The sequence below is a fragment of the Helianthus annuus genome, chromosome 16 (genome assembly GCF_002127325.2).
Source record: "Helianthus annuus cultivar XRQ/B chromosome 16, HanXRQr2.0-SUNRISE, whole genome shotgun sequence".
Lineage (NCBI taxonomy): Eukaryota > Viridiplantae > Streptophyta > Magnoliopsida > Asterales > Asteraceae > Helianthus > Helianthus annuus.
Window position 1 is genome coordinate 163,197,658 of NC_035448.2, and position 19,393 is coordinate 163,217,050.

Here is a 19,393-nt window from a genome sequence, read left to right on the forward strand (position 1 = left end):
GGTCTCCTATCATTGCCCACCAGTGCCTCACTCTGCACCAAGTGGAAGTTGAACCTGCATCTCTCAAGAGAAATGCAAACTCTCCACCACTTGATCTAGAGATCATTGACATTTCATGTAACATTTTAAAAAGAGTTTATTAATTCTTTTATTTTCTTACCATTTTCCAATTTGTTATATGAATATATAGGTTTGTATCTTCACTTCTAGTCCTCTCAACCAACTTCTCTCTCTCTCTCTCTCTCTCTCTCTCTCTCTCCTTTGCACCTTTGGTTCTTTACTGCTATAAATTCTCATCAAGTGGGTCAAGTTTTCATTCTTGCAAAACAAGCAAAGTGTACAACAGAGCTTATCATATCCTCTATTTGCTTAACATATTGCATACAAAATGCAGGATAATCCAGACATGTTTGAAACAACTACATGTTTTGATCCAAACTCTATAACCCATAATCAACAAGTGCTAACCGAGCATCACGACGTCCACCAAATGCCCATTTTCTCCGCCTTTGAACCACCCGCAGATCACAATCATCTCATCAACATGGAAATGGATTATTACCAAAACCATCAACAAAACAACTGGTTACCAAAATGTTCATCAACAATACTCTATTCCAACCCGGCCCAAGTTTATCAAACTTCGGGTCAAGTTATGTATGACCACCCGGTATTACCAAATGGGTTCAATCTATTTGGTGAAAGTGATATGGAAAGAGGAGAACATAGTCATATGTATTATGAAGGAGATGCGGTTTTCGAGTTTGATGTAGGAATTGTTAAGGGAAGAGGGAGAGATAAGAAAGATGCAAAACATTTTACTAATGAAAGACATAGGAGACAATTATTGAATGGCAAGTTTGTGGTGTTGAGGAGTTTGATCCCAAATCCTTCTAAGGTATCAGAATTTTAATATGTTAGATTTATTGTAACTTGTTTATTGTTGAAATATTTGTGGGTAGTGGGTGATGGGGGTGTTTATTATTAAAATCATGGTAAGGGCTGCAAACGAACCGAATAAATATGAACAAGACCTTGTTCGTGTTCGTTTGTTAAGAAATATATGTGTTTGCGAACCGTTCACGAACACTTATCGAACGAGATTTTATGTTCGTGTTTGTTTGTTAAGGATATGAACTTGTTTGTGTTCGTTTGTGCTTGTTTGTTAATTTTAGACAACGAACGTTGACGAAGACAAATGAGCACAAACTAATATTCATGAACACAAATGGAAACAAACGAACAAAAACAATCGTTCATGAACAAAATATATAATACACTGACACTTATTAGATATTTAATTTGTCGGAATATTGAAGTATTTAAATAAATATAAAAACTGAAAACACTAATGAACTATCGAACAAAACGAACACATTACCGAATGTTGACAAACATAAATGAACGAACACAGCCTCAGTTCATGTTTATTTATTTAACTAAACGAACGAAATTTCTTGTTCGTGTTCGTTTGTTTAGTAAACGAACGAGCAAACGAACTTCCCGCCAAACGGTTCACGAATTGTTCGCTGAACGTTTGGTTCTTTTGCAACCCTAATCATGGTTTGTAGAAATCGCTAGTAGGCCGGTGGGGTGGGGACTAGCGATTAATCGGGATTAAGTGGAAATAATTGGAATTAACTAGGATTAATTGTGTCGAGATTAATCGACGCCTAATCAGAATTTTTACAACCATGATTAAAATTATGTTAAGAATCACAAGAATCGTATAATGCATTTGTCCCTTTTGGTTTAATTGTGATACAGAAGACTCTTAAATAACCATCTACCAATTATCAGAAGACTCTTAAACAACCATCTACCAATTATCTCACTATATCGTAAATGTATTACATACAACTACTTTATGCATTACTCATGGTTTTGAAAAGAACCTAAAAAATGTATAAGAATTAAATCTTGTTGAAAGAATTAAAAGAACTGAAAAAACAATGACGGATCTAAGAACTTTTTTCACCGGGTTCCTTTTGGTAGATTCTTACTAATTCTTACTATTTTTTTCCAAATCATACAAGGTTCTCACTAATTTTTTCCATTTTTTTCAAACCGAATGAGTTCCTAGGAACCCACAAAAGTGGCCTAGATCCGCCCCTGCTGAAAAACTGTATTGGCAAATAATATTTTCTGTCTATTGAATCTTGAGATTACAATGTGTAAAGCTAACAATAATAACTATAATAGACAATAAACTCGGCTAACACTTGTTTTCTTGTTGAATTACTTGTGGGTATGTGTGATTATGAACAGAAGGATGACCGCGCATCGATTGTTGGAGACGCTATCGAATACATCAATAATCTCAAGAGGGATTTGGAGGAGCTGAAGATTGCTGTTGATAGGAAGAGATGCAACCGAAGTAGGATGAAAAGACATAAAACCGAAGACCATCTCAATTTCGATGTAGAGAGTAACACGGGTCATGATCAGCAAGCCTATAATGGTAGTTCAAGTTCTACTATGAAGAGTTCATGGCTACAGAGGAAATCAAAGAATATCGAAGTCGATGTTAGAGTTATTGATGATGAAGCTACAATCAAATTGGTGCAACAAAAGGGGATCAGTTGTTTGTTGCTTGTTTCTAAGGCTCTTGATGAGCTTAATCTGGATGTTCATCATGTTGCTGGTGGACTCATTGGTGGTTACTATAGTTACTTGTTCAATAACAAGGTATAACTTTTTTGCCCCATGTTATGCATTACTGGGTTGTACAGTACAAGCCCATTTGTGTAAGTTTTTTTGGTGGGTGTTTTCTTGGAATACAAGTTATTTGATTTTTAATGAAATTTTGCAGATTTGTGAAGGGTCTTCTGTTTATGCAAGTGATATAGCAAATAAGCTAATTGAGGTGGTGGACAAACAATATGCAAATGTTCCAAATCATTTCTAGCTACAAGGACACAAGGTACAATCTCTTATGTACAAGGTACAACCTTTTATGCATAAGGTACAACTTTCTTATTCATTTTGCATAAAGTAAAATCCACCCAATAGAAAAGAGAGAAAGACACTACTTTGTTGATCACTAGTTTATAAAATCAAAACATGTTTATATATATGTATATATCTACCAATTTGTGCAGACAAAATAAACACTCTTTCCACTTTTTTAAAGATTTTTCATTTTTTTATAAAAGAGGATGTTAAACTTATCATTTAATATGGAAAAAAAGAACTATGAAATAATCTTTATTTTTAGTAACAAATAATGAGAATGTTTTTATTCATTTGTTTTGCAGATTTGTGAGGGATTATTTGGGCTTATGCTTTTTTGCTTAGATATTAACATCTGTGCTTGAAGGATTATATGGACTTATTAAGGATTTTTTTTTATTATACATAATATTTAAAGTTGTAATAACTAGATTATCAGTTGTTTGAGCATGGCAAATTCCTGACTTACCAAAAGACATATAGATAAAAATGAGGGAAAAAAAGTTTACTGTGATAATATAGATAAAAATGAGGGGAAAAAAGTTAACTGTGATAAAATAGTTGATTTAAGAAAATGTTTTATTTGGAATTAGGTTAAAATAGTTGGTTACTTTTTTGAAACTACAAGAGTATTTGGAATTATAAAAAGGGTTATCTTCACATGTCAAAGGGGTAAACATCTAAAAATTTACTAAAAAAATAGATCAAACGTATAGAAAGCCTCACAAATTTTATATGTTTTGTTATTATACAAAATCTCCTAAATCAATTAATACAAACAATCAACTTATTACCATGGTTATAAAGCAAGGTCTCCAAGGCCGAGTACTCCCCGAGTAGTCAGTAGTCGCTACAAGGTAGGCTGCCGAGACGACTTTCTTCAACTCCGCCTAATTACTAGGAATCGATCAAACGTGATCAACCTCGGCTAGAATCGAATCTAGTAGGTCAACTCAGGCCGAGTTTGAGTTAGAAAAATCAAACATATTATCTATTTCTATATTAAAGAATTAATATCATTTTCACGTATTTTGTTATAGATATTAGTAAATTTATGTTATTTCCGAAAACTAATTTCTTTATAATTTAACATGTTCAAGTACTCCCCGAGTACTCGAGTACTCTCAACTCCCAGGTCGACCGACTAGAGAACGCCTAGCGACATTTGCAACCATGCTTATTACAATTATAAATATAAGTTTTATAACCGTATTTAACACACTACTGGTTTAGAAAGAAAAAATAACTAAAGTGTTTTGGGCCAAATTGACATTCTATACAAAAATACAATTCTATACAAAAATACAAAAAACTGATGTGTTTTGACCCATTATCCAACGTTCGACTAATGGAATACAAGTGATATATCGGATAACAAGAATAAAGGTGAAAAATAAAACACAGCATGAATAAGTTGTGTGAACTTCATTAAAACAAGTGTAAAATGCATGCATATATTTAATATAACATGTTTGTAAAAACTCAGAAAAAATAAACAAGAGATTTCATCAAAGAAAGAGTGCATAAAAATCTAGAATACCGCAATAGAGATGGCATGCAATACTGTACAATCCAGCTGGATGAACAATCTTACAAAACCCGAAAAAACTATGTGTATACTGCTCTAGAATTACGAGGACAATCGTTTATTGTTGAACTGCTAATCGCTGAAGATGGTCTAAAAAGATCTCAAAGCTGACATCATCCGTAAACAGAACATCCCCACCGGGCATAGGTGGAGCATCTGAATTATATGTAGCAGAAGGATTCAGTTTTGCCAATAGAAAACGAGCCTGCACGAGTTTCACAGTGTTAGTGAGGAAGAACTGAAATTCTTGCATATAGTTTTGTTAAACTAGGAGATCCAATATTATTGCAACTTAAATTTAGTTTATGAGTTAGGCTGGATGGCAAAAATACCCGAGCCCGATGGGTATACCCGAAATCCGACACAAATGGGACGGGTATACTCGATACCCGACGGGTATTGGGCCGGGTATGGGATTAGTTTTAAAAAATTTTGCGGGTATGGGATTAGGTGATACCCGATCCGATTACCCAAAACCACATACCCGTTTACCCGAACTATATACCCGATTTTTTTTTTAATTTATATTTTTATTTTCCATTAACAGTTGTCTATTGTTGATTTATTTTAGTATGTTCATAATGTAAAAAAAATAAATTTTCTTTTAGTATATGCATTTGATATTAGTTTTTATATTATATATGTTGTGAAGTATATATATGTAAGTGTATAAGTATTATAAAGTTATTATTAATTTATGATAAAAGTTATATGTATGTAATGTACATTTTTAATTTATAATAGTTGTATAAATAAAACTATATAATAATTATAATAGTAAAAAAATGTATTTAGAAATCCCAACGTATATCTTTTAACAAACTAATGGGTATACCCGATACCCGTGGGTATACCCGATACCCGACGGGTAATTACCCGACAAATACCTGACGGGTATTGGGTCGGGTATGGGACACGATTTTATAACCGGGTATGGGTATAGGATTACCAATACCCGGCCCATTGCCATCCCTTAGGCGAAGAAACTAAACTATACAATTGACTGTTTAATAGAATATTAACTAGCTAAAACTATATCATAGTCATTATAAATATAATAATAAGTTCATTCACTTTGTTTTGACAACCATTTGAACTCGTCACCAGGGCCCATTAAAATGCAGCTTGCGCTGGGCAGGTGGGCTTCAAACCCGTACAGGGGTTTGAACCTAATCAAACACATATTACCGTGCCTCATGTATGTCCTTTATATAAATTTAGTGAGGAAACTAAAATTATATTAGAAAAATTGTATTTAAATAATCCCAACTATTACCAATTGGCTGGCAAGAGTCCAAACTAACAAAATGTTTTGTGACAGTCCCAACTTTTAAGATATTTTCTCTCAACGAGCTTTTTCTACCTGAGGTCTAACCCAGTTAGTTTTTACTGATGTGGACTGCCGCATAAGCAGTCCACGTCATCAAAACCTTTTTTTTACCAGATAAGGAGTCCACGGCATCAAAAGTTCGAGTTTTTTGCCAGATAAGCAGTCCACGGCATCAAAAGTTCGAGTTTTTTGCCAGATAAGCAGTCCACGGCATCAAAAGTTCGAGTTTTTTGCCAGATAAGCAGTCCACGGCATCAAAAGTTCGAGTTTTTTGCCAGATAAGCAGTCCACGGCATCAAAAGTTCGAGTTTTTTGCCAGATAAGCAGTCCACGGCATCAAAAGTTCGAGTTTTTTGCCAGATAAGCAGTCCACGGCATCAAAAGTTCGAGTTTTTTGCCAGATAAGCAGTCCACGGCATCAAAAGTTCGAGTTTTTTGCCACATAAGCAGTCCACGGCATCAAAAGTTCGAGTTTTTTGCCAGATAAGCAGTCCACGGCATCAAAAGTTCGAGTTTTTTGCCACATAAGCAATCCACGTTATCAAAACTTATTTTTTTGCTACATAAGCAGTCCACGTCATCAAAACTTATTTTTTTGCCACTTAAGCAATCCACGTCAGCAAAAAACTAACGGGGTTAGACCATAGTTAGAAAAGACTCGTTGGGAGAAAATAGGTTAAAAGTTGGGACTGTTGCAGGCCAATAGCTAATAGTTAGGATTATTTAAATCCAATTTTCCATTATATTATAGTCATTATAAATATGATAATGAGTTTATTCGCTTTATTTTGGTCAAAATTCAATATATTTTTAACATTTGGTAGGTAAGAGAGATTTATGACCTGGGATCCATGTTGATCACAAATAACTAAACGAGGTACGGGGAAGCGTTCCTTTACTATAGCCTCAGCATCATCAAGAGGAGCTTGCAACAACTGTGCAAAAACCTGCAACATAATCACCAGTCACATGTAAAATTAACAATAAAAATAAAAAAAAAATATATTTAGAAAAACAAATATCTATTAGAAAAAAAAGGACACCTTATGTTCAGGCTCGTTTTGGTAGCCAGCTTTACGCCACTGAGCAATAGTGGACCCGTGAAAAACGACAACAGTGAAATACGAATCCAATAAAAGGATCCGGTCAGCAGCAATCGACGCCACATCTAAAAGAGCAGGTTCCGCCCCAGAATTAAAAGCGTAAGAAATTAAAGACGGCTGAATCATCACTACTGAATTTGCAACGTTTTCTCTGTTCATCACCATCCTAAAATATGCTGTTTCATCTGGGCTGTTATTGAAAACCTATGATAAAATAAAGCAAGAGTAAGCACGACTCAGTAGTTTAATAATGTTTAAGAACGTGTAGCGGCAGATTTAAACCTGTACGAATTGAGAGCGCCTCAAATTAAATACAAATTGCGGAATAATCGATAAGCGTGGAGATAAGACGAAAGAAGACGGGCTGTCTTTTTGATAGTCACCAAACCGAGAACATAGATGTATCAGTGTTTTATCCAGCCACCTTATGGGATCAAATTCAGCCTGCAAATAAAAATTACGATCATTAAAACATTTTAATATTTGACAACTATTTGTTAGGCCCCTGAACTATCCGGTAAAATACAATATAGCCACCGTATTATTATATTTATACAACTAGGTTATAACCCCGTGTATTACACGGGTTGAGAAAATAAAATATCTAATAGTTAATAACGAAAATTTAACAACTATGAAACGATATTTTAAGACACTTTTCTGATATCTGAACAAAATTTTGTTTTATGTATGATCAAAACTTGTGATGTTTGTCAAGTTTCTAAATATAAAAACATTTGAACCATCGATTAGAAGATAAACTGTATCATCGACTTTCTAACGACGTGAACCCAAGTTTTATTTAAATAACAGTGGTCTTAATTTATTAGTTCTAAAAATATTGTTGAAATGTTTAGATTAGGCATATAACAATTAGCCAATTAGATAAACTTATAGCTACAAAATAATATTTAAATTAATTAGATAAGTATAAATTTATCGGTAATTATTAAGTTATATAACTTTAAAATTTAAACATATAGACTTGAGTTGCATCTTAAAAAGATGGTTGTTTTTGGATAAATTTATTAGTATGATAAATGTAGTTATTATTCTTCTTGTATTTTAAATATATTAAATAAATAAATTATTTGTTAAGCAAGAAAATCGTTCCCTTCCCCCTCGTTATGAAAATGATCGATATTTGTTTCAATTATTAAGATATAATTTCTAATCTAGTAAGTAATATAAAGAAGAAAATCGTTCCATCCACCCTGGTTATGAAAATGCTCGATATTTGTTTTAATTATTAAGATATAATTTCTAACCTAGTAATTAATATAAATAAATAATAAGATAATTTATGGAACTTTATTCGTAATTTCTTAACATCTGAGCCCCCAACGTCTTTTTTTCTAACCCTTTTAGCCCCTAAGACTAACCCCATCCATCAAATGTTAGGGGCTAAAAGGGTTAGAAAAAAGACGTTAGGGGCCAAAAAGATTAGAAAAAAAGATGTTGGGGGCTTAGATGTTAAAAATTCTTTTTGGGCTAAAAGAGTAAAAGTGCTATAACCACAGGGGCCAAAATCATAATTTACTCTATTAGTTAAATAAATAATATTATAAATGAGAAGGAGATTAAACTAAATAATAATTATCCATAAAAATTAAACTAAATAATATTTAGTAGGAGAATTATCTATAATTTAGATTAAACTAAATAATAATTATCCATAAAAATTAAACTAAATAATATTTAGTAGGAGAATTATCTATAATTAATTAGAAAAGATTAAACTAAAATAATACTTATCTATAAAACATGACCTAATATGATGACAAGTGTCCTCAAAATGGTTTCTTTTATTATATTTATACAATTGTGTAACAAAAGAAATTAGTTACCTCGGTCTCCATTTTAAAAGAAACTAGGCGTCCCATGACTACGGCAGCTGCTTCTTGGTCAAACCCAGCAATCAAATCCTAGAAATGCAAAACCAATTTATTTTACTTTATTTTTTGTCAATAAATAAAAATACATCAATGCTTACAGCTTAAGAGAAATGCTTAATTCTAATAACAAAAAATAGGTGTTGTTCGATACGAATGCAGCTCCGAAGACCCGGAATTTGGTTGAACTCGTGCATGCCCGCGGACACGAATGCAGCTCCGAAAACCCGGGCCCGCGTGAGGCAGTTTTTGCACTCGGATTCGTTTGTAATGGTCACATTTAAACTTATTTTTGCGCCTGAAAGACATGGTTCGCCTAGGCGCGCGCCTTTTGCGCCTGAGCACCGTTTTTACAAAAAAAAAAAAACATTTTTGCGCCTGAGCTACCACCAGGCGCTATAGATTCGCCTCGCTGCACCTAGGCGTGCGCCTTTTGCGCTTTTGACAAATATGACATGCATAATACCATATTTACCCAACCAAAAAATTTATTATCAAATATACTGATTTAAAATACTTATAATTTCTTATTTTCCCATTTCATTAAGTACAATTTATGTCATGACCACTATGCCTTCTTTTTCTACTTACACTCCAAACTTTCATATCGTCATGCAAGTTTTAAGGGAAGGGTATAAATGTCATCAATTTGAAAATAGGTATATTTTATAAAATAAATTTTTTTGTAGGGTAAATATGATATTATACTAAGTTTTGAAAGGGATATATGAAATTATCTCAAAAAGAAATGTTCCAAATTTCATGGGACCCAGGTAGTACAACATATTATTATATCATATAAAACGGGGTACAATTAAGAAATATAGTACTACAAAATCTCAATACTTTTTAAAAAACGTTAAATAGGATTAGAGAACAAGCTTGCCTGTACATTTCCGGGTCCTGTGACCCATCTTCTAGAGAGGGTAGTCGCTCGAAGCCGCATTTGTCCATTGCTATGTTGATAACTGAACGAAAATATTTATAGTAAGTTAATAAAAGTCCTACTCAAATCAAAGAGACTCATAACTAGTGGCAATTTCAACCAATTTACATATAAATGCGTTAATTTGGGTTGTGTTTTATCATCTATATGTCAAATGAGTTAAGCTAAAGGAGTAAAAGATCTAACAAATAAGGAACACGTCATATTTAACACAATAACTATATAAAAACTGCAACAAATAGAATGAAAAAGTGTTTGCGGATCAGTCCAACCCGACCCGTTTTGATCTGAGCAAAAAGTTAACCGTTTTAACCGTGACCCGTTACTCAACCCACCCATTTTACCACCGCAAACAATCGTTAAAGGAAATTGATAAAGCCCATACTAAGTCAAAAACTGGAAATAAAACTGATCGTTGGCTTGACCAATAACGTCTGGGGTTTCCTTCTTCACAATATCAAATATTAAGCATAACGAAGTCGATTTATCAAGCCCACACATCTTCCATGCAGTAGTACCCCCTTGACCAATAGTAGTGTCAGAGCATAACGGACCTTTCTGCACAAAAAATAATTATCAATTAACTATATTAAACAGCTGATAAAAAAAAGTCAAACGTTATTCGAAACACTATATTAACCTTTTCAAGTGAAGCGCATGGACCAAGAACGCCCTGAATTTTTATATCCTTCGAGAAGTTTACCTCAAATATACCACTGCATATAGTGAGAAGTAAAAAAAAAAAATAAAAAAATTAGTGTCACCACTCTCCACTGCAAAATCAACCCATTTACAAGTACATGGACCGAATCCTAAGCAGTTAATGCGGTAAAAAATGGATATCGGTCAAGGAATGATGTTTGAGATATAGGTTATCGGGGTGGGATATTGGTAATTTTAGTATCATGTAGAATTTATATATATAGCAATTTAACACTAATAATTCAGTATACTTTCCTACCATTAATAAATTAACCTTTTGCAACTTGCAAAATACTAACAATTGTAGCAAGTAGGAATTGATTAAGACTAAACTCACTAACATTTGACACTAACAATTAACAATTCAGACTTAAAACACTGATAAGACGAATGGTAGAACTAAGAAGAAAGGTACTGATATCGGGAAATTGGTCAAATATCGGTCAATATATTGCCAATATTATGGGTAATGATATTCTGACTGATATTTTGCACCGAAATCTCACCAGGGGACCGATAACCGATATATCCATGGGCGGTGATGAGGGTGTGCGGGGAGGACCACCGCACAGGGCCCGTGATTTCGAGGGGCACGTGTTTTTTATAAAAAAATCCGATTATATATGTTAATTTTTTTTAAATAGTCTACATATCCCAACTCCAAGATAGGCCCATTTACAAAACAATTTTTATGATTTGGAAGTTAGCCCATTGGCATTAGCTTTAATGAGCCCAATAGCCATTTGATTTTAAAATTAAATAATAATAATAAAACATTACAGAAAGTCACATTTTTTCGAGTTCGAACAGGGTACATGAATTCTCAGAGACGCCCCTGGATATATCAATGATATATCGGGATATTAACTACATAGATAATCAGAGGATCACTTATGATTAAAAGAAGAACATTATTACTGCAATAACTTAACTTTATGAATGAAAACAATTTAGGAAGTTATATGCATTCAAAATAGACTTAAAACGACTTTCATTCCGTATAACTTGTTCCCCTTTTTATTTTTAACAATTTGGCCTATTCGAGATATTTCCTGACCAAATTTAACAAATGGGTCGAATCATATGTTCTTTGGACTTGCAAAAGGCGGTTTATTTGGCCAAAAGTTCGTGTTTATATAACTTTATCAAAGCAAAAGTTTTAACATACATACAAACACTACGAAAAATATTCTATGCTAAAACCATGGTTGTAAAAATCTCGACTAGCATCCGATTAGCCCCCGATTAATCGCTAGTCGGAGGTTCACCGAGTAAATTCCTCTAATCAGCCAATTAATCGTTAGGTGGTCAACGACGGCCCTACGCAGTCCTAGTCGGCCAAAAACCGGCGGTAAATTCCGGCCATTTGTCGGTCAAACCTTGTAAATTTCGGTGACTAATCTTGTCTACTTAAAAAAAATGAGCCAATGAGGTTAAAACTTGCTAAAAAAATACACATAAAAAAGTGTCTGAAGATCACATATAAAAATCCCAACTCGATTAATCCCTATTAATCACTAGTCCGTACCCCACCAGCCGACTAGCGCCTGGCGATTCTTACAACACTGGCTAAAACTATCATGCCATACCAGTTACATCTGGCAAGATTTTAAATCAAACCTTACTTTGATGATAATCCCAAATCATTTTCACCGGATTGGAAAATACGCAGTAGAGAATCTTTAAACACCGAATGACCAAAGCTTTCTGCTAACACAACAAGTCCTCCGGTTTTTTCGACCGCAACTTTAAGTTCAGCTACCCCAACCTAGAAGGAATAAATCGTTATTACCTTAAACTAGTTTGACGGTTTTCATTAACAAAAAAAGATATTAAGAATTTATCACCTGATCAAGAGCACATGCAAACACATCAAGTACGTGTCCTTGATGTACAAGCTGCTTTGCAAGCCCTTCATATAACTTCACTGCTTTGTGAAAAAAAGGGGCAGCGTCTTTATCTAAATCCTTATGCGAACGAATAGGTTCGGATAACGATTTTGATACGATCTGAATACATGTAACAAAATACCATATTGATACACGAACACGATTGATAGTTAACATAAAAGATTAAATGTTGTAAGTATTGGTGACTAAGATACTCACGGAACCTGGCCCTTCGGTTGCTGGCCCGCCCAAAAACGCCATAATTCTAGCCCCGGAACCGGGAACACATACTCCTAAGAGATGAGCGGCTATGGTTAACGCAGTGCCGGTTGCTCTTGGCGCCCTTTGATCTGCAGGAACAGGCCATGGATCTTTTTGAAGCTCGTCCAATACCTGATATAAAATCAAGTTACATTTCAAATGACTTTATTCTAGCGGTAGCTTAATTATTGATAGCAACAAGCTACCTATATGCTACGTAGCCACAGCGATGAAATAGCGGGCGCTATTTTATGTTTAGTGACACACTAGGAGAAAAATTTAGAAATATTTTATATGTATATTATATCCACATAAGCTGTTTTATACGTTGTTTTATATGTATGCTTGACAAAAAAACACTAAAATCCTGCTATTTTATACCTATAAAATGCCGCTATTTATATTAAAGCTGAAAAAATCCCTAAAATCCCGCTATGGAGGCGCCAGAATCAAATAGCGACACATGAGTGCTACGGTATTCGCTATAGCGCTCGCTATGAGCGCTATTAATAACTATGTGAGTATACAATACACATCAAAAAAAGATTTTTGGAGATCATACACTCCCGGGACCCTACCAATAGCTTTGCTATGCTATGCGTGGGATGTTACTAGGTACGTTCGTTCGTTCGTTTGTTATATTTCAAATGACATGATTCGTATAAACAATTTAACACAAGTTACACAACAAATTCAAGAGAGCTATCATATCAACAACTCCATATAAACTTTACACAAAGTAGAACACAAAACGATACTTAATTCATTTATATTTCTATCAGTTATCCTACATATAGCCTTGCTATGCGCGGGTACGGAGTGTACGTTTGTTTGTATATATTTCCAATGACATGATTCGTATAAACAATTCAACATAACAAATTCAAGCTAGCTAACACATCAACAACTTCATATAAACTATACACGAGAAAAACCACAAAACGATACCGAATTGAGGGCGAATTCACAATCAGCAGCGGGCAGCAAGAACCGATTAATACTCTCCTGCGAAAGCCCATCTCTAACACCGGCAACAACGCCGGTAGCGGGTCTCGGCTTCTTCAAAAAGAAACCCATCTGTTCCAAAACCTGATCTTTACTAATATCCTTGCCACCATTAAACACATAAACCTTATTCATCCTCCCAAAAAACCCCAACTCATGCACACAAACATACCTCCCAAAAGTAATCAACCCCACAAAACACTCCCCACCAATTTCCCCAATTACCCTCGAAAGCCCAGATCTCAAAAACCCAATTTCCTCCTCAATCATACAAGTATCCACCACAAAGAAAAACACGCGGGGGGTAATTTGGGAAGTGGGTATTTCGTTTCTTGGCTCGTACTCGATGGTTGTGTAGTGTGGGAAGAGTTCTGCCGGAAGGTTGTCGTCGGAGATGGAGTGGTAGTGTTGGGGGAAGTGGTTGCGGTGGAGGCAGAAGGAGCAGATCCAGATTTTGGTGGAGAAATCGACGATGGAGAAAGGGTTGAGGACCGATCGGCAATTGCGGCAGCGTAAGGGGGAGTATGGGAGGAGAGGGGTGGATTCCGGCAAGGGTTTGATCGGAGTGTAGATGGCGGAGATGGGGATGACGCATTGGGCGGCTTCTTGTTTGGTTCCCGGGATGACGTTCCATGGCATCCGGACGGCGTCTTGGGTTTCCAAATCCAAGAATTCCGTCATGGTTGAATTGGGTGATTCGTGATCAAGAAAGTTTGGGATTTAGTGAAGCAGAGGGTTGTGATTGCAGGTATGATGAAGAAGAGAGACCAGACCAAAAGGAAGAAGCTTTGGGTGAATGACACTTTGCCCCTCTTGAATCTTGATTGACAATCATGTAGGTGTAAAATAGTTTTGCGACAATTGTAGAATAGCTTGCATAAAAGGTGACAATAAGATATCTATTAAATTATGAAATTTTTGGTGACATTAGTATAAGAGTAAATTGTATTCTTTGTTTCTGAGGTTAAATGGTGTTCTCCTATCAGTTTGAAAAGGCTTTCTTAGGTTGATTTTTTCTAGGTTAAGTGGTGTGTAGCTAATCTCGTTAATATCTTAGATCGGAGGATGACTCTGTCCTAGTTAACAATGTTAGTCTAATGTTAACATCATACGTCACTAACTTTTTGTGTCCTAGTAAAAAAATTGTCCCTCCGACCGACGTATCTCCATAGTGTTGTTAGTTCCCTCCACGTGCCCCTCACGTGAGGGGTATTTTGTCTTTTCTCCTTTATTATTCATTAATCTTCTTCTACAATAATCTAAATTCGTTTTTCCCCTTTGACATCATACGATCGGCTTCAAATCGACACCCCTGCTCCCAAATTCGTCTTCAAGCTTGTCCAATTTCAGCTCCAAGAATCTAATTCATTTTCAAACAGGAATGGTGAGCCTATGATTTGTTCTTGGCTTCGAACTTCATGGACGGAAGCAAGCCCTGGTTGTCGATTTCATTGTTTTGTAAGTACTCTTAAACCCTAAATTTATCACTTATTTCTAGTTATTTGATCTCTGTGAAGATAATAAAAGAGATTAAGGTGTGGTTTTGTGAGACGGTCAGACCCTCCAATGTGTGTAAGGTCAAGAAAGTTGATACTTGGATTGCTAAAAAGAATAAACCAACACCAGGAATTAGCTACTACAAGAGCCAATGAAGAAATAAGGCTGGCAATTATCTTAGGTTTTAGTTGGTATTTCTTTGTACTGTACTTAATGTTCATTAGACCAGTTTAGGTGTAAAGGTCCATTTTGAACTCACTGTTGACTTATGTAATGCCGATGTTCTTATTGTATTATGATTTGAAGTTGATTAATGAAAATGCAATGTACTCTTGAAACCAAATGCAATGTAACCTTGAAATCAAGTGCTTGCATACATGATCATAAACCTAAGTCCTTACATAAGGATGACCCATAAATTGTTGTGTACACATAACAACCACCGACATTATTTCCAATGAAAGTCACCATTTGAACAGTCTGAATATAAATCATGCTCGTCTGCGTGTGGATTATGGTTGTAATAGCCCAAGTAAAATGTGCTAAGATATTGTCCGCCTTGCCCCCGATGGGTTGCCCATCCAAGAACTCACGGTTTTGTTTTCACCCAACGAATTGCTCGCCCAGGCAAAACGCGTCTTGGTAGAGAAGGTTTCCACCCCTTTATAAGGAAGGTTTCGTTCTCCTCCTCAACCGATGTGGGACTTACATCTCCACCCCCCTTATGGAGCACAACTACGTTCAACATCTTTTCTTGCACAACCACGACTTCTTGTCCAACAGTTGTGTTTGAAGGTTCCACAATCTCGTCAATTTGATCACACTTAGAACATGGTAGTATTTGATCTATTTGTTTGTTGGATGACTACTTCTTTAAGCATAAAATGACATGTAAGATAGGAATCAAACAACACATACAATAGTCTAAAAAACACCTAATTGTCCATTTAAAACCAAATGATTATTTTACCCTTTTGGACGCCAGACCATTATTACCTATTACTTGGAATTTCACTTCAAAACTGGCTACACTAGAACCTTAAGACCCATTTAAACCTACATACTCACCTACATACCAAAATGACTATAAACCAATCATTGCATACCAAACCATACATGCTAACCCATCTAACCATAAACCGACGTAGACCCATTTAAGCTCGCATACTAAAATGACCATAAACCAAACATTGCATACAAGACCTACATGTTAACCCATTTGACCATAAACCAAACTTGCATACCAAACTATACATACCATACCATCATGCTGACCCATTTCACTCGCATACCAAAACCATGACCCATTTGACCATAAACCAAAGGCAAGATAACATTAATATACAAGGGGTTGCATACATTGTTCACCCAAGTTGGATAAAAATACATATTGTTCAAATTTAAATAAATACTAAACCACACACTTCAACCATTACATAACCTTGTTTAATGACCATAGTATTAACATAATACTGAACAATAAAATCAAAAGACAACATCCAAAACACAACTTCAACAATTTCTCATTAATATTGACTTAGGTGTTGTTTGTTTTTTTTTTCAGAAAAGCTCTGCGCAGACTCTTCTGTCTACGCGGCGCAGATCACGCACAGATATTGTCATGCACAGACTGTTTGTTTTTCCGAGGACACTTCATTAAAAAACGTCTGTGTGAGCTCTTCTTGGTGCAGACTTAGCCCAGCCACTTCTAAGATCTTCTAAGGTCTGCAGAGGGTTAAACACCACCACCGTCCATCACCACCACCATCATCCACCGTCCATCACCACTACCACCACCATCCACCACCCACCACCGTCCACCGTTCACCACCCACCATCATCCATCACCACCACCGTCCACCACCCACCACCACCACCGTCCACCACCATCACCATCCAGCACCACCACCACCACCCACCACCACTGTCCGTACACCACCACCAGTTTATTTTAAAAGTCTACATACGTTAAAAAAACAAACAGTCTTCTTCTTGCAGACTGCAGAGGTTTGGTCCACCTCTTCTTCTACAGATGTCTGCAGATGTGGTCCGCAGACTGCAGACATTTTACCTCTTAAAAAACAAACAACACCTTAGTTGTGCAGCAGATTGTGATGTAACCTGTGACTAAACTTGACCGGTGCAACTTCTATAATTGTGACCTTACTGTCCACATTTCCCACATGTGTAGTACTATAACAACCCTTCAAAATATTTCCGACACCCTAAAAATATTTAAAATATCCCAATATGTCCTAAAATACACCCCGTATACGAAAACAGGCCCCGAATACCTTTATTTTTATTAAAATTAATTAAAAATCAGATTTTTGGGGCTGTGGCGGGCCGCGAAGACCTACCCCTGGTCTTACGCGGGCCGCGACCTAGTGGACATGAGGCGCAGCCCCGTGCTGCCACGTGGCTAACACACGTCGAGCCTACGTCGGTGACTGGGCCAGGCTAGGGCCTACCCTAGCTACCCTTGCGGGCCGCGTAGCCCTTGGCTACCACCTACGCGGGGCGTGACGAAACCCAAATCAGGCCCTATAAATTGAGGGCATCAGCCTTCAGTCAAATTCGCTCATTTTCTTTCTTTCTCTCGAATTTCAATATAGTCAAAGTGCTTTTCGGGTATAATACCCCCTAATTAACGAAGTTCTGCCACGTTGTAGGTATCATAACCCCGGTTACGTATTAGATACACTGCCCGATTGATCCAGGGTTTCGTAACGGCTGTCGTGGTTCTTCCCGACGTAGTCGTTGGAATGTCGTCTCGGGGAGGGTATTCCTAATGTAAATATTGGGTTATTATACTAACGCGTGTGCATTTGTGTAATTTATAGATAATCACCAGGAAACCCTTAAAGAAAACCCTAAGACAGCAATGTGAGTAATCTCCTTTTTGCAAACTGTTTTTACAAAACCTCCCTTAATTGATATTATATTAAATAGTGATTGAGTATTTGTATTCTACAATTATCGTCGGTATGTTGGGGTTTTGTATACAAAATTTGTTATTACATTGTGAGTAGTAACATGACCACAAGTCGGGTTGACAGTACCGTGGGTGGTAATTAAAGTAGATGGAAACAAATGTAATTGCGCGACCGCCCTCAATACTGTACAATGGTTTTACTTAACTTGATTAAACTGGGATTCACTCACTAGTATTTCCAACTGACAAAATGTTTTTAAACGCATTTCAGGTAACAAAATGTGAAAGCCAAATAGAAGCCAGCTGGACAGCACTGAAGGTTTGGAAAAGTGGCTATAAAAGTTACCTAAATAAAGAGATGTTTTTATTAAATAAAATAGGATTCGTCCCTATAAAAATGTGTGTACTTAAAACTTGGGATTTTTCCCACGTGTTTAATATTATGAAAGTGTGGTATTTTACTCTGATAAAATATTTGCTAACTATGGTCGTGATGTAATTTCCGCTGCCAAAATGATAAACATTGATACCACTGAAACTGGCCGCGGCCGCCCGTCCCCGGGTAATTAGGGGACGGGGGTTGCGACAGAAGGTGGTATCAGAGCTAAGCCACTGATTTAGCCACAGAAGTGTTCTGCTGACACCAAGATGTTACTCAAAATGTTAGGAAATAAATTATGGAAATACGTCCATATTTGTATTTTATTGTTATGTGTTATTTGACTATTTGTTAGTTTACAGTATGAGCGACCAAGGACCTTCCGACGCCTACCGTTAGTTGTCCAGCTCACCTAGGAGCGAAGGCACCTCTTCACAGCCTGCCCTCTCAGGGTATTCCGCTGACAATGAAGATGGGATATTCGTGTTTAAGGCTCAGTCTGAAGAGCCATTCCCTCCTAAAAAGAGAGGATGGTTCAGTAGGGGAGCGCATGAACGTAGGAAGAGAATGAAAAAGTTACAACAACAGCGTACTGTAGTAGCCACCAAGAGAGAAACAGATGCTCACACCTAGGATATGCTTAATAGGAGTTTAGCCAATTTCCATATCCTAGCAACCACAACTGCAGACCCTAACATGGAACAATTCATAGCACCCCAGCCCTTACCACTGTTTCCCACCCAGCCAATGTAAATTCAAAACAATCCAGAAAACCAATTCCCAATGCCTGATTTTAACCCAGAAGAGATACCTAGAGTACCAGCACCCAATCCCTTAGACCCAGACTACGACCCGTGGTTTGACGACTATAGGGATTACCAGCAACGCTACCCAATACCAGAAGACGAACCCAT

At 36.3% G+C, this 19,393-nt stretch overlaps 2 protein-coding genes across 3 annotated transcripts; one reads left to right on the forward strand and one right to left on the reverse strand.

The window, feature by feature from the left end:
* Positions 1–254: 254 nt before the first annotated feature.
* Positions 255–3,426, forward strand: LOC110915926 (transcription factor bHLH10). Of its 2 annotated transcripts, none has more exons than XM_022160676.2 (4): positions 255–898; positions 2,272–2,688; positions 2,813–2,923; positions 3,258–3,426. In XM_022160676.2, the coding sequence occupies exons 1-3, from the start codon at positions 389–391 to the stop codon at positions 2,906–2,908; spliced, it is 1,023 nt and encodes a 340-aa protein (XP_022016368.1). In that variant the 5' UTR covers positions 255–388; the 3' UTR covers positions 2,909–2,923; positions 3,258–3,426. The 2 variants fall into 2 exon arrangements, with proteins under 2 accessions (XP_022016368.1, XP_022016367.1); XM_022160675.2 differs by having other exon boundaries at positions 263–898; positions 2,269–2,688.
* Positions 3,427–4,366: 940 nt separating this feature from the next.
* LOC110916469 (protein transport protein SEC23) lies at positions 4,367–14,537 on the reverse strand. Its single transcript, XM_022161201.2, has 12 exons — positions 13,612–14,537; positions 12,622–12,795; positions 12,361–12,522; positions 12,139–12,281; positions 10,452–10,527; positions 10,197–10,369; positions 9,752–9,833; positions 8,821–8,898; positions 7,256–7,417; positions 6,914–7,177; positions 6,713–6,817; positions 4,367–4,745 (listed from the first exon to the last, which is right to left on the reverse strand). The coding sequence occupies exons 1-12, from the start codon at positions 14,347–14,349 to the stop codon at positions 4,599–4,601; spliced, it is 2,304 nt and encodes a 767-aa protein (XP_022016893.1). The 5' UTR covers positions 14,350–14,537; the 3' UTR covers positions 4,367–4,598.
* Positions 14,538–19,393: the final 4,856 nt, after the last annotated feature.

Bases quoted from the DNA above. Each gene is read 5' to 3' on its own strand.
- LOC110915926 (XM_022160675.2), top strand. From the start codon at position 389: ATGCAGGATAATCCAGACATGTTTGAAACAACTACATGTTTTGATCCA. The intron at 899-2,268 runs GTATCAGAATTT...GATTATGAACAG, and splicing joins TGATCCCAAATCCTTCTAAG to AAGGATGACCGCGCATCGAT. The intron at 2,689-2,812 runs GTATAACTTTTT...GAAATTTTGCAG, and splicing joins GTTACTTGTTCAATAACAAG to ATTTGTGAAGGGTCTTCTGT.
- LOC110916469 (XM_022161201.2), bottom strand. From the start codon at position 14,349: ATGACGGAATTCTTGGATTTGGAAACCCAAGACGCCGTCCGGATGCCA. The intron at 8,899-9,751 runs GCAAGCTTGTTC...TTGCATTTCTAG, and splicing joins CAGGACCCGGAAATGTACAG to GATTTGATTGCTGGGTTTGA. The intron at 6,818-6,913 runs GTGTCCTTTTTT...ATTATGTTGCAG, and splicing joins AAAACGAGCCTGAACATAAG to GTTTTTGCACAGTTGTTGCA.